The 14,593-nt window shown below is 44.7% G+C and overlaps 1 protein-coding gene across 3 annotated transcripts in view; it reads right to left on the minus strand.

Annotated features, from left to right (window-relative positions):
• The window catches only part of KBTBD12 (kelch repeat and BTB domain containing 12), a 55,309-nt gene that overhangs the window by 22,515 nt on the left and 18,201 nt on the right, over positions 1-14,593 (minus strand). The window contains exon 5 of one of the 3 annotated variants that reach the window (XM_033141040.1): positions 758-1,034. The exons of 1 other annotated variant lie outside the window; for it this stretch is intronic. In XM_033141040.1, coding sequence (XP_032996931.1) covers positions 925-1,034 — 110 coding nt within the window. In that variant the 3' untranslated portion in view covers positions 758-924. Of the gene's footprint in view, positions 1-757; positions 1,035-3,279; positions 3,544-14,593 lie in introns of those variants that run through there. One more of the 3 variants, XM_033141039.1, reaches the window with a different exon arrangement.

Here is a 14,593-nt window from a genome sequence, read left to right on the forward strand (position 1 = left end):
GATTCTTATTTAGGAAAGGTGGAGTGACCAGTTTTAAACATAAAACGACAGCTGTGTTCTCATATTGCCACAGGAGGGCCAGATTTTCAACAGGCTCTCAAATCTGTTCCTGCATTAGCAGAACCCACATTTTGGGTGAGAAGAAAAGAGATGCTTTCTGTATCAACCCTAAATAGTGAAAGGATTTGTTGTGTGGAAGATTTGGTGAGCAAATTATTTAAACTCTACTGAGTTACTGCTTCTTCACTTACTGGAGAAAATGAGGATTCACTTTAGGAGGCAATAAAATGAAGGATTTCCCTATGACACACACAGTTTTTTTTCTGCTCGCAGTATGATCATTTGGAGATTTCCCATTTAAAACAGGTTCATTATATAATTAAATGTTTCAGCAGCATATGGTGGTCTTAGGGCTTGATTCAAAGCCAGTTAGAGCAGATACAATTTTTTTTCCACTTATAGCTCCAGGCTGCAATATCTCTTGTCACAGTCTCCAATGATATCTGCTTATGAGGTAAAGTACCTATTTGTTTATGCATATTTGCTTGCTGAAGTGTTTTGAAATTGTACCCAACAACAACTGGGAACTTCTCTGCCCACTGGGCTTCTTAACATTCTCTGCTTTTGTAGCTGCATCTAAGAACTTGATTAATGTGCACGGAATTTTGAGGCTCTTTTAATGCTTTCAGAATAAGATGGGCAATTTAAAAAACCACAACCTTACACATTCATGAAATGTAAATATGTGGGGCTTGAAGTAGCAAAATGTACATTTTTGAAGATATGGTTTCCAAACATCTTCAGTAGAATCCCTAGAAGTGACTTGCTCATTTGCTTTGCTTGGTCTTGGAAAACCTTAGGCAACAGGGATTTGGCTGGTGAGCTGTCACAGACTGCTTCAACCTCAGAGTCCTCTTTCGAGCATCAAAAGAAACAGAGGTGTACAAGGCCAGGAGCTGTTATAAATACTAGGGGCCAGGCCTTCTGCCTTTTCTTGGTCAAGAGAACAATGCATCCTGCTTGCTCCACTCCAGCTGTGATGATAAAATGAGAAGGTCAGGTAAAAGAACCATCCCATACTCCCTGAAGGAAGAAAGGGGTGGTGGAGGATTAAATAAATAAATAAGGAACGCTTTGAGGAACAAGCTTTTTTAATGCCTTGCCTTTTGTTCCTAGTCTCAGAGTGCCAAGTACATGCCACCTCTCTGATTTATATAGTGCCCTTGTCTGGTCAGCTGGTAAATTAGGCAGATAAAGAAGAAAAGCTCCTTAACAGCATCTTTCTTACAGCTGGCTTTGGCCATTTCCATGTATGCTCCAGACTAAGCCTCTCATATCTTCTTTAGCTGGGCACAACCTTGCTAATTAAATTCACATTTTAAAAGCACCTCCCAGGCCCTCACTAGGATGAAGCTGTTTGGGGGAGGAGGAACAGCCTCCCGGGCATTCTGTTCCTCCTTGTCGGTATCCTGACTCAATTTGTATAATTGTCCTTACGATGGCACGGTTTGATAGGTGCAGCGTCATTTGCAGTTCTGAACTCATGTCTTCACAGTAATCCCGTTGTCACAGGAGGAAACGTCATTCGGGTTTCCCATAGATTAATGTTTGCTCTGATTGAGCGGTAAAGAGTGTGTTTTCCCCAGGAAAGTGGTGGGGCAAACAGAAAACCACTCAGACCTGTGCCTGGAAAGCACAGGGCAAGTGGAAAGCCTCCCCCCCCAGCTTATTGGGTTGTTTTTTGTGGCATGTAAACCCAAATTTACAAGGGTCCGCCACTGTAGTATTTTGGCCAGTTGCACAGAGCGTCAGCAGCACAGTTGGCGGCAGATCTTGATGTGGCAACATGGCTGTGATGAGGCTGAAACTCTGAGGGAGATTGGCATGGGGCAGAACACGGGCATTTCCTGCAACAACAGCAATGGCATGGCTCAAGGGAGCCTGCACATATCAATCATGCCCTGTGGAAGGTGAACAAAGCAGTGTGGAGCGCCTGGGTGATAGAGTCATACAGCACCCAGGCATTGCATTCGTCTAGAAGGACTTGTCATCCAGATGGCATGCACTTATCACCTGCCGACAATGAGAGTTGGATGCTAGATGTGTGTACTGGGGCCTGTGCAGTTGTAGGTGGGTTTGGCGGAGAGCCAGCAAAGTGGGGGCCGGCTCATGTGGTGGATAAGACATTGCCTTGAATCCTTGGTCTATTCCCAGAATGGGTGTGTGAGATGGTGCAATATCTCAGTGTACTCCAGTAAAGGGGTGTGGGTTGAAGATTCTGTCCTGAAGCCCAAATAGGGAGTGGACGGGTCATAGAACATCCAATGGTGGCCGGGGGTGGGGGCATCTTGAGGCAACCCTTAACCCAGGTACAACCCAGGTACAACTTCAGGCAGGAGGCTGAGTCAGGCTACATACCCAATGCGTAAAGCCAGTGCCTACCTACATCTGTAATCAATAACGTTGTGGCCATTTTCAATTCCAGGATGTTGTTGTGTCAAATTTTTTTCCACCTGTTTGCTGCCTTCCCCACTTCCCATCCACAGGGCACAGTCCTCATGAGCTTGCAAAGGGCCACAAATGCACAGTAAGCTCTGTTGTGGACAAGCCCAACATTGCATCAAGCAAGTATTATCCAACACTTTCCAGTCCATTTCCCCATCACTTTCTTTGCAGGTCAAGGCATCAGACTTCCCATACCCCAACCCATATAAATGAGAGACCAATCAGACTGGGGTTTGGGGTAAAAACAGGCCACAACTTTATTGAATACAGATGAAAGAGGTTTGGCTTGGGCATGGAGTAATCTAAACACTTCTGGCCTGCCTGCCACTCCCCCCGGATCTCTTTAATGGGATACCCCTGCGTTTGGAGGGGCAGGCGGGGACTGCAACCTCCCCTCCATCCAAAACAAGGGATTGCCCCAATGCTCAACCAGTTGTGACAAAGTGCTATGAGGTAGGCAAAACAACTGGGTCAGTGCCAGTTAGCCCAGTGGGCAAATTCCTACCCGGCCCCATAGAGAACGGCGACCACCGTAGCCACAGCAAAGTCATTGCCTATCAACGTAAACCCTGGGTGGGTGGGATGGGGGGGGGACCCAGTGCAGGAACAAACAGGCTGTGCCACAGGTGTGGGCTGCTTAAATGGGCAGGGGGCAGATCCAAGGGAAGCCCACCGTTGGCTCCAGTGGCTCTGCCCCCTGCCATTTGAATTCCGCCATCGGGGCCCCTCTTCTGTCCAGCAATGCCACCGCACCAAGAGAGGTGAGCAGACTAATTTCAAAAAGTCTTATCTTTTGGAGAAACTAGTTTGTTTTGCAAGAGCTTTATATCAGCTTGAATTGTGTGGCCTTAATTTGCTTGGATGTGAGTGAATCCCACCTGAAAATAGTGACAGCCTGGGAGCATCTTCACAAAATGTTCTGATGTGCAGTCAGGGCTGTGAGTGACAAGTCAAGGGAACTATCCTCAAGGATCTTTCCTTCATTTACTCCAAACAACATTTTCAAAAGGTCCCTCATTGCAGGTACTCCCTCTGTCACTGTTATTTCAAAATGAAAATTGCAATCAAAAGATTATAATTTTGCAGCACTGCAGTTCTGAAACAAAGCAGGGGATTTATGTTGAACTGGAACAGAATGTGTACAGTTCTCTTAATAGTGAAAAGCCAGCTTTGACAGGCCATTCAAAATCATTATGTACTGTTGCGTGTGTAAGCACTGGGATCGAGATTGGACACCTCCTCATCAGAAAACGATGGTAACTACTTGGAAAGAAACCAATTTCAATTATGTTGGGGGCTTGGAAAATATTTTTTTTGGGGGGGGGAATGCAGTTCAAAATAAATAAATTTAAAGACACCCTGATGAATAGTTTAGTGCTAAACTTGCATTTGCCTTATGGGTATGTTCCTATGGGAAACGCCTTCTGATTCCAGAATACTTGCTTGTTTCCTGTGTGACCCAGATTTACCATGGCAGAGGACTCAGATTGTAGTTTCATTCCAAACACATTCCCTCTCCCCAGTTATATGCCTGACAGATATAAAATAATTGGGATGGGACAGAGAAACCAGACCACATCCATGTTTTCAATGGTTTTACAAACGTACAGTAAGCAGTGAGTGCCCTTGTAAGGTTCTTTTAAATGACATCTAGCCTTCACTACAGTTTTTTTGTGCATTCCTAAGTGATAGCTTGAAGCTCCTCAAAGACTTCTAGAACCAGCAGATACAACAGGTGAATGCTGCAGGAAAAGACCAAGGGAAGCTTTTGTTCCCTTTAGGTTTCATTTTGTTGCTATGGAAGCCAACAACTCCAGCCTAAATCCTAATAAGAGATATGATCATCACTGCAATATAACAAAGAACCCTGGATGGAGCATTTTTTTTCCAGAGGGGCAGCCGTGCTTGTCTGTTGCAGCAAAATCAACCAAGCGTCATGCGGTACCTTAATTGTAGCACAAGCTTTCACAGACTTGAAAATCTATGCTGTAATGAAATGTGCTAGTGTTTAAGGTGGCGCAAGGCTCCTTGTTGATTTTAGAGGGAACCTGTTTTCTGCCTGCAATGAAGGGCAGCTGTGCTGACTGTAGGGCTCTCTCCACCCCAAAAGCCCTCCCTGCATGCTGGTGCTGAAGGGCAACACCAAAAGATATATAATTGTGACCAGCTATGATCATCTGGAGAAGCATGCTTAGGTGTCCTATGTTAGAGAGGCCCAACTGGCTTCAAATAGAAGTTGGGCCTTTAGTCTCGCTGGTCCCATGCTGTGGGACATTCTTCCAGCTGAGATTTGACAGGCATCTCTTGAAGACCTTGTTATGCCAACAGACCTATTTAAGCAGCTGCTTAAAACTCTTTCAATTAGCCAGTGCTTTATTTTAACAGTGCTTTATTGTATACATTTTGTTGTACACAGCCATACCCTCCAACATTTCTCCGATGAAAACAGGGACATCCCATTTCATAATGATAATTTTACTATTTATGCCCCACATATCTTATTGGGTTGCCCCAGCCACTCTGGGTGGCTTCCAACATATATAAAAACCTGGTAAAACTTGAAACATTTTTTTTAGATCCCTTAAAAAATCAGAAAGCTTGGGGGTCAGATAATTCCATACCCCCCAACATTTCTCCAATGAAAATAGGGACGTCCTAAGGAAAAGCGGGATATTTCAGGATCAAATCAGAAACTGGGACAGCTTCTCTAAATCAGGGATGTCTCTGGAAAATATGGACACTTGGGGGGTCTGCACTGCCCTGATTTTTTATGAGATGGTGGTATCATTATAAATAAAAAAGGGAAGAGTCTCACTTAGCAGCTGTGCATCAAGAAATTATTAATTTTTCAATGTTCCTTTTCTCCTGTGTTGAAGTTTCTCTTGGGTTGTGTTTATTCAAATAAGGATTTTTGAGTTTACACAAATAAGGGTTTCCCTAGGCAATCAGTTGACAACAATTTATTGTGGCAGATCCAAATGTATTTCCTCAAAGGAATGTTGCTGTTATGTGAATTAGTATTCCCACCAGCACCAGCACGTAACATGCAATATTTTGTAGCTGGGAGAACACAATATTCTTTCCAGCCGAAAATTTGGTTGTGATTCTTAGGGCTGGTCCGAATGCTGTTGTGCAGAATCCAAGGCAGGGAACAGTGGAATGCAATTGTTCCAGTGCAATACTGCCACGAAATGAAGCTAAGCTCAGGGGAAGTGGTGCGTGAGAGAGGGTCTTTGCTGTGGTGGCCCCTTGTCTGAGGTGAATCTTGCACCATCATGGTTGGTTTTTCATCAACGGGTGCAGGCATACCTCTTTCTCCAGGCCTTTTTGGGGGGGGGGGTGAGTGATGGCGTGCAGTCACCTTCTTCTGTGGAATGCTCTTTCTATTATTTTAACTGACTGTTTTATGATGATTTACATTTTCCATTTTATGGTGGATTTATGTATGGCAAACTGCAGTTAAAAAATGCTGCAGGTAAACAGGAAATAATGAAAGAAGTGTTTCACGTACCCTTTGAACTGAGCATTGTAGATAAGGATGAAGTAATGTTAGAATCTGAGCAATCATGTGCATATCTTCAGCAAAAGGCTGAAAGAAACAGAGGCACACAGAACACATCTGTGGATATGCTCTGCCCATGACATTTCCTGGTGCGTCTTCCAGGAGTGACAGTAACAACAGGACAGTCCCCAGAATAGGAAATTATGTCATCAAAGGGCTGCTGTTGTTTTTGAGCTACTGGTGCTGCTTTAGGTACAACAGTTCAATTCCCACATCTACCCTTTTTGATAGTGTATTAGACTTATGGATCAACAGTGATAAGAAACACGCACTCCCATCTTCTACTGGAACATGTGGTTTGTTGCTAACTTTTGCATGATTTAAAGCAGTATCACACCACTTTAAACAGTCATGGCTTTCCCCCAAAGAATCCTGGGAACTGTAGCTTGTTAAGAGTGCTGAGCATTGTTTAGAGACTCCCACATTCCCCTCACAGAGCTGCAGTTCCTAGAGTGGCTTAACAGTCCATTCCTCCTCCCAGGAACTCTGGGAATTGTAGCTCAAGAATGCAGTTTCTCTTGCAGCTCTGCCGCCTGGAGAATGTGTGCAGGGGATGGCTTCTGCATCAAAATCTCCATGCAGCTGGAAAGCTTTTAGGTCAGAAAAGGCTTCTTACGTACCCACCATATACCGGTATTTGAAGTGTGCACAACTCCCCCCCCCCCAAATCCTGGGAACAATAGTTGACCTTCCACAGAGCTACAATTCCCAGCATTATGAACAAACTACAGTTTTCACGATTCATTGGGGGGAGTCATTGTTTTAAATGTATGGTGTGTATGCCGCCTGAATATCTGAAATATTTCACTATGGGTGATATTCAGTTATGTCTTACTCAGACTCAGGGCTTATCCACACTTCCGCTTGGCCTGTGCTTTCTAGGCAGAAGTCCAAGTGGTTTTGTCTTTGCCCCTCTGCTTTACCCTGGAAAACCCACTCTTAAGCAACAAATCAGAACGAACGGCAATCCGCAGAAAACTTGATTGCCGTTTGCTCCGATACAGCACTAAACAGTGGGTTTTCCCAGGGGAACGGAAGTGTGGATGAGCCCCAAGTTAGGTCCACAAATTTCAATGGGGTTACTCTGAATAAAACTTACTTAACACCACCCAACGTTTCTGGGCTTGTCTTTTTACCATGTAAAAGGGGGCACAATTTTAGTCCACACAGCGTTCCCTCGTGCCATAAATACACTTTCCCCTCCTCCTTCAATGTGAAGAAAGAACATTATTTGTTTTATCTGGGAAATAGTTCATATGTCACAGAATAACTACAGCAAACCAGCAGAGACATCTTTGTATTATCAAAGCCATTAATGCTTCCGAGCTTTCTATATCACGCTTGGATAGCTCTGCAATCAAAAAGCGTTTTCGCTCTACAAGCAATGAGTTTAATGGATTTTAAATTTTAACAAATCTGTGTTTATAAAACACATATATAAATGGGAAGGAAGACACAGCCGTTAAGAAGCTGGGATTATCAAACAAGCTTTGGGTGTAAAAACACAAGGTGGTGTCAGGGAAAGAATCTTATCCTCAGCGTTTCAGCCCTGAACTGCAGAGCTGGCCCGCTTGCAGCAAAGGTGCTAGAAGTGGCACAGGTGTTAGGAGTCTGTGTGGTGCACCTGGCGGAAACAGGAGAGGCTACGTGGTTGGCTAGAGAGTCAGGTTTCTACTCCTACTAGCGTCTTCAGAATTGTCTGCTTTTTAAAATTAATAGGCTAGAGGCAAAGCCACCCCACAGAACAGTGCATGGCCCACAATGCACCACCCTGAACTCCTGGTAGGAGAAGTGGGATAGAAATGTATAAACAAACAAACAAACAACCTTCAGTTTCCCCAGCCCAGTGTCTTACCTCAACAAGGTGACATGGGCAAAAACATTTCTTTTGAAACGTTTGACCTTTTGTTCATTTCCTACCCTTTTTCAAAAAACGACACCTTGAATCCCATGTCAAATGGAGACTCTTGAGAGTCCCATGGACTGCAAGAAGATCAAACCTTGCCCATCCTGGCTTATAAAAGCTAGCCGGGAGGGGCTGGGCGATGGGCTCCGCGGGGTGGTGAATGCTTCCCTCTGTGAGGGAGCATTCCCAGACCCGCTGAAAGAGGCAGTCATTAAACCGCTTCTTAAAAAAAGATCTCTAGACCCAGCCAATATGGCTAACTATCGCCCAGTCTCAAATCTATCATTCTTGGGCAAGGTGATTGAGCGGGTGGTTGCTGAACAACTCCAGGCACGCCTGGAAGAAGCGGACCATTTGGATCCCTTCCAATCGGAATTCAGGCCTCATCATGGGACTGAAACTGCCTTGGTCGCGCTGGTTGATGATCTCCGGCGGGCTAGGGACAAAGGTGAGAGCTGTTTCCTAGTTCTGCTGGATCTCTCAGCGGCCTTTGACACCATCGACCATAACATCCTTCTGGACCGGCTAGAGGGGTTGGGAGCTGGAGGCACTGTTATACAGTGGTTCCGCTCCTTCCTCCTTGGCCGTGTTCAGAAAGTGGTGGTGGGGGATGAGTGTTCAGACCCCTGGGCTCTCACGTGTGGGGTGCCTCAGGGTTCTGTCCTCTCCCCCATGCTTTTTAATATCTATATGAAGCCGCTGGGAGAGATCATCAGGGGGGTTGGGCTGGGTGTTCATCAGAATGCGGATGATACCCAGCTCTACCTCTCTTTCAAATCAGAACCAGTGAAGGCCGTGAAGGTCCTGTGTGAGTGCCTGGAGGCGATTGGAGGATGGATGGCGGCTAACAGATTGAGGTTGAATCCTGACAAGACAGAAGTACTGTTTTTGGGGGACAGGAGGAGGGCAGGTGTGGAGGATTCCCTGGTCCTGAATGGGGTAACTGTGCCCCTGAAGGACCACGTGCGCACACTGCGCAGCCTGGGAGTCATTTTGGACTCACAGCTGTCCATGGAGGCACAGGTTAGTTCTGTGTCCAGGGCAGCTGTCTACCAGCTCCATCTGGTACGCAGGCTGAGACCCTACCTGCCCGCGGACTGTCTCACCAGAGTGGTGCATGCTCTGGTTATCTCCCGCTTGGACTACTGCAATGCGCTCTATGTGGGGCTACCTTTGAAGGTGACCCGGAAACTGCAATTAATCCAGAATGCGGCAACTAGACTGGTGACTGGGAGTGGCCGCCGGGACCACATAACACCGGTCCTGAGAGATCTACATTGGCTCCCAGCACGTTTCCGAGAACAATTCAAAGTGTTGGTGCTGACCTTTAAAGCCCTAAATGGCCTCGGTCCTGTATACCTGAAGGAGCGTCTCCACCCCCATCATTCAGCCCGGACACTGAGATCCAGTGCCGAGGGCCTTCTGGCGGTTCCCTCACTGCGAGAAGCAAAGCTACAGGGAACCAGGCAGAGGGCCTTCTCGGTAGTGGTGCCCGCCCTGTGGAACGCCCTCCCATCACAGGTCAAGGAGATAAACAACTACCTGACATTCAGAAAATACCTGAAGGCAGCCCTTTTCAGGGAAGTTTTTAACGTGTGATATTTTTGTATCTGATTTTTGTTGGAAGCCGCTCAGAGTGGCTGAGGAAATCCAGCCAGATGGGCGGGGTACAAATAATAATAATAATAATAATAATAATAATAATAATAATAATAATAATAATAATAATTATTATTATTAAACCTATCCATTCTTAAAGAAATCAGCCCTGAGTGCTCACTGGAAGGGCAGATCCTGAAGTTGAGGCTCCGGTACTTTGGCCACCTCATGAGAAGGGAAGACTCCCTGGAAAAGACCCTGATGTTGGGAAAGATGGAGGGCACAAAGAGAAGGGGACGACAGAGGATGAGATGGTTGGACAGTGTTCTCGAAGCTACCAACATGAGCTTGGCCAAACTGCGAGAGGCAGTGAAGGATAGGCGTGCCTGGCGTGCTCTGGTCCATGGGGTCACGAAGAGTCGGACACGACTGAACGACTGAACAACAACAACAACAATAGTAACTCTGACCTCATTAAGCTCATTAATTGCAATCAGTGAGTTGTTGGTGTTATTTTTTTTAAGAGTGCTTTACAACTAGTGCTGCTTCTTTAATGGAAGAAGAAAGGGGGGGGGGGAGTCCTGCAACTGAGCACAGTTTGTGAGCAAGGGAGAGAAACTAATCTCTCTCTCTCTTTCTCTCCAAATAATTCACTGTTAAATTGATCTTTGGAATACACAATGGGTTTAATAGCTGTAATCTCTCTTGTAACATTTCTCTTCACTAGTCCCAGCAGTCAAGCTGAGAGCCTGAGCCCATACATTGCTCTCTCATTCTCTGTAAACCAGCTCTGCATAACTGGTTCATGAAGAAATAAAGGAGCAATAAAGATAGACCTGGCAAGCTCTTATAAGACTGAAATGGAAAAGCATTTCAATTTGTTACGGTTGCCCCTTGGGCCAGAAAGGCTGCAGTCCTATGCTTATCTGGAAGTAAATCCCAACAACATCAATAGGACTTGCTCCAAAGTAAATGTGGTTTGGATCAGAGGATAAGTGTGCGCTAAGCCGCACAATTGGTTTAGCGAGCTTGGCAGCAAAACATGAGGGAGAAACTGGGCCAGGTAAATCAAACAGAAGCCCACATAAATACTTCCCATAATTTGTCTCCAGAAACTGGACAGAGGCCGTATAAACACCACACATTTAAAGCACATTCCACCCAAATCCTAGGAATGGTAGTTTACCCTGCGCAGAGCTACAATTCACAGCATCCTGAACAAACTACCATTCCCAGGAATGTGTGTGTGTGTGTGTGTGTGTGTGTGTGTGTGTGTGTGTGTTTTAAATGGAGGGTCAAAGTTGTTCACAGCTTTTACTGTTTCACAGTCAGCTCTTGGTAAATCACTGGCTTCTCTGTCAAACCCACAGACCAGAACTGAGCTGATTCGCTATCACTCTAAGAAACTCCTAAAATAAATACAGTAATGTGTTTACTTTGGAAATAGTGTAATTTATTCAAACCAAACCTGCTTACTAGAGCAATGCAGCTTCCTGCCTATTCTAACTTTTCTTTATGGAGAGATCCCTGGGTGCCGTTTCAAATAAGTATTTTATGATGGAGATATTCAGAATTTAATTGAACCTCACTTAACTGCTTAAAACTTTAAAAAGAAGCTCTCAGCAAGAGCCCCAGGGAAAACGGGATTTTAATGAGGTGGAATTCCAGACTGAGGAGGATAAACAAAGATTCTTTGATTTCCAAGCCTTTTCTAATAGGATTTCTCCTTTAATTCCTTCTGTATGTTCTTATTTATAAAAATAATAATAATCAGGGATTACATAACAGGCAAACAATGCAGCACGAACACCCCTAATGGTAAGGCTCTAGCCCTTGCTGATGACTTATATTTCACAGACTGTCATTCTTCTGGGAGTGTTTTTGAGTTTGTGCCCTTGGCAAGGCTTTTTTCTAATTTGCCCATTGCTGGTAATGAGTTTTCACAGACTCAGCTGTGAAGGATTTTTTTTTTGGCCCCTCCTTTTTTTTTAATGCGAGAGATTAAAATGCATGACCTCAAACAGTGCCTTCCCCCATCTGGTTTTCTTCCAAAAAGTGGCTGAATTCAATTGGCTCTGTCATTAGGAACACAATACTACTCTTTCTTGGGCTTCTGAACAAATATAGTTATGTTCCTGGGAAAATATGGAGAGAAAGAGCTAAGATCAGTCAAATACCGTGAAAAGAATAAAGGGTTTGGAACCTCAGGAAATGCTCTTCATTTCCTTCAAAAGACTGTGTGGCATTTAAGTAGTAAGGGAGTCTTGAGGAATTTTAACCAATGCATCAAGACAGGAAATCTGATCAAAGACACAGCACAGGTTCCCAGTTAATAATGCTATCAGATGCCCAAGCAACCTGAGCTTCATTCTCATCGGAATGTAAGGAGACTGTCATCTTGGATCAGATTTGTGTCCATCTATTTCAGCATTTTATATGCCTGAGTAGCCGAAGTCAGAAACCTCAGACTAAGGTTGTAAGGAGCCGCATGTGCAGCATTGGGAACACTGAATGAGTCCCACGTAAATCATTGAAGGCCTGCCAATCACATTAAAAACATGAAAGCTGGACATGGTTTCTTCTGGCTATACATTTGCTTTGGGAGGAAATGTACCCCTGAGATAAATTGAAATTCACAGAGCAACATTCCTACGGTGCCAGCTATCACTTTGACATGATTTTAATCCAGGGGTAGTTTTGTAAAATGCTCAATTTATTTATTATTCAGAAGATTTATAAACCGATCAAAAAGCACACCAAGTGGTATACAAATAAAATAGATAACGGAAGGCCTACCGCCAATAATATTTTTACACAGGGTAACAGCAATGGGAAATAAGGTTAAAAAGCGGTATTAAAGCTTTTAAAGATGATGGTACAGTGGTGCCTCGCAAGACGAAATTAATTCGTTCCACGAGTCGTTTCGTATTGCGAAAAATTTGTCTTGCAAAGCACGACCATAGGAATGCATAGGAATTTAATTCCCATAGGAATGCATTGAAATTTTCGTCTTGCGAAGCACGACCATAGAAAAATTCGTCTTGCGAGTCACCCTTTCGTTAGCGAATGCCTTTCATCTAGCGAGTTTTTCGTTGTGCGAGGCATTCGTCTTGCGAGGTACCACTGTACTCCTAATCTTGGAAGATCCCCTTGACCTCTGTCTCTAGGCCTTCCACCAGCTAAGGCCCCACCCACACTATGAACTTTAAGCAATATCATGCCCATGGGAATCTTGGGAACTGTAGTTTGTTAAGGGTGCTGAGAGTGGTCAGGAGAGCTCTGTTCCCCTCACAGAGGTATAATTCTCAGAGTTCTCTGGGAAGAGGGATTTTTTTGTTACACCACTCCGGAAACTGGAGCTACAATTTTCAGAGTGGTTAAACAATCCCTCTGGAAATTGTCTCCTAACAACTCTCAGCACCTTCAACAAACTACAGCTCCCAGGATTCTTTTGGGGAAGCCATGAAGTCACACAGCAGGGCCTTAAATGTATACGGCAGATGGGGCCAAAGACATTTTTACTCTGGAAGGAGATTGACCCGCTGGACTGAGGAGTTTTAGTGGTTTAATCCCTTGCTTTAGGATGCTTTTACTGCTGTATCCATTTCTGTGTAATTTTAAAGTTACTGCAAACCACTCTGAGCTCCATTACCATAGTGGCAGGCAGGGTGAGATATTGATACAGTGGTGCCCCGCTAGACGAATGCCTCGCAAGACAAAAAAACTCGCTAGACGAACGCATTCGTCTAGCGGAAGGCTGCCCCGCAAGATGAAAAAGTCTATGGGGCTGCCTCACAAGACGGAAATTTTTCTTCTTTTTTTCCGTCTAGCGAAAGCGCGGCTGTCATTGCTGCTTTGCTAGACGAAAAACCCGCTAGACGAAAATTTTCGCAGAACGAATTATTTTCGTCTAGCGGGCCACCACTGTATATATCTTCTGAAAATAAACAAATTCTGATGTTTGATTAACAGCTCTTGAAACATGGTCCCTCCTTTTCCTACTCTGCAGGGCCAGCCCTACCAGTAGGCAAAGTGAGGTGTCTACCTCAGGCAGCTGATTGTGTTATGAAAGGACAGTAAATTAATACTGAATGTATTTGTATTTTATGTTTGCTATCAAAAGGGGGAAGGCACCCTTGTAAGATTTTTCTGTTTCAGGTGGCAAAATAAGTGAGACAGCTCCCTGGGAACTATGCATCTTGGCTTGCAGGATGGAGAATGCCATTTGCTGCCACACCCTCAGGCAGCAAAAGTGTTTTCCTGGCCCAGTCCTGCTGGCACGGTTAACCACACTTGCAGTTTAGCACTAAACTGCCAAAGCAGCAGTACAGAAAGGTCCTGCCTATCACAATCCTAACAGTTCCTCTTTGGAGGGTGGTGGTGGTGGGAACCATTGTGAATCCTTTTCTGAACACAGCTGTTTGACACTTGTGAAGCAATTAATGTGTCAAGGAATCATGGCTCCCAGACTAGCAAGCTGTGTGAGTTTTCTGTTCTCACGGCAGCCACCATTCTTTGGCCTGTCACCTCCATCTCTTGCAATTCTCATTCTGTCATCACTGTCATAGGAATGATCAAGAGCTGAGCTAGCCAGAATGAGGCTGCAATGCTATGTAAACCTGTCTGGAAGGAAGCCCCACTGAATTCTATTGGACAACTTTCACCAAACATGTGTAAGATTGCACCACAAGAAAACTTGCAACTTGCACGTTGCAATGTTATAATCTGCTTTTCTCTCTGTCCAGGTAGGACACCTTCAGTACTGTATTGCCTTTAAAGCAAACATTCACTACTCATATCACCTTGCAATAAATCTAGGTGTTCCTCAGCACTGAATGTGCCCCCACCAGACCCCAATTGCATGCAATATTTGCATGATGTTATCTGGAATCACAATGCAAAAGTAATAACAATGACATTCTGCCTGTAACTAGATAAGGAGGGACAACCTGTGGCCCTCCAGAAGTTGTTGGACTACAACTCCTGTCACCCCTGAGTATTTACCATGCTGGCCGGGGCTG

Source organism: Lacerta agilis, chromosome 2, assembly GCF_009819535.1.
Source record: "Lacerta agilis isolate rLacAgi1 chromosome 2, rLacAgi1.pri, whole genome shotgun sequence".
In the NCBI taxonomy this organism is placed as follows: Eukaryota; Metazoa; Chordata; class Lepidosauria; order Squamata; family Lacertidae; genus Lacerta; species Lacerta agilis.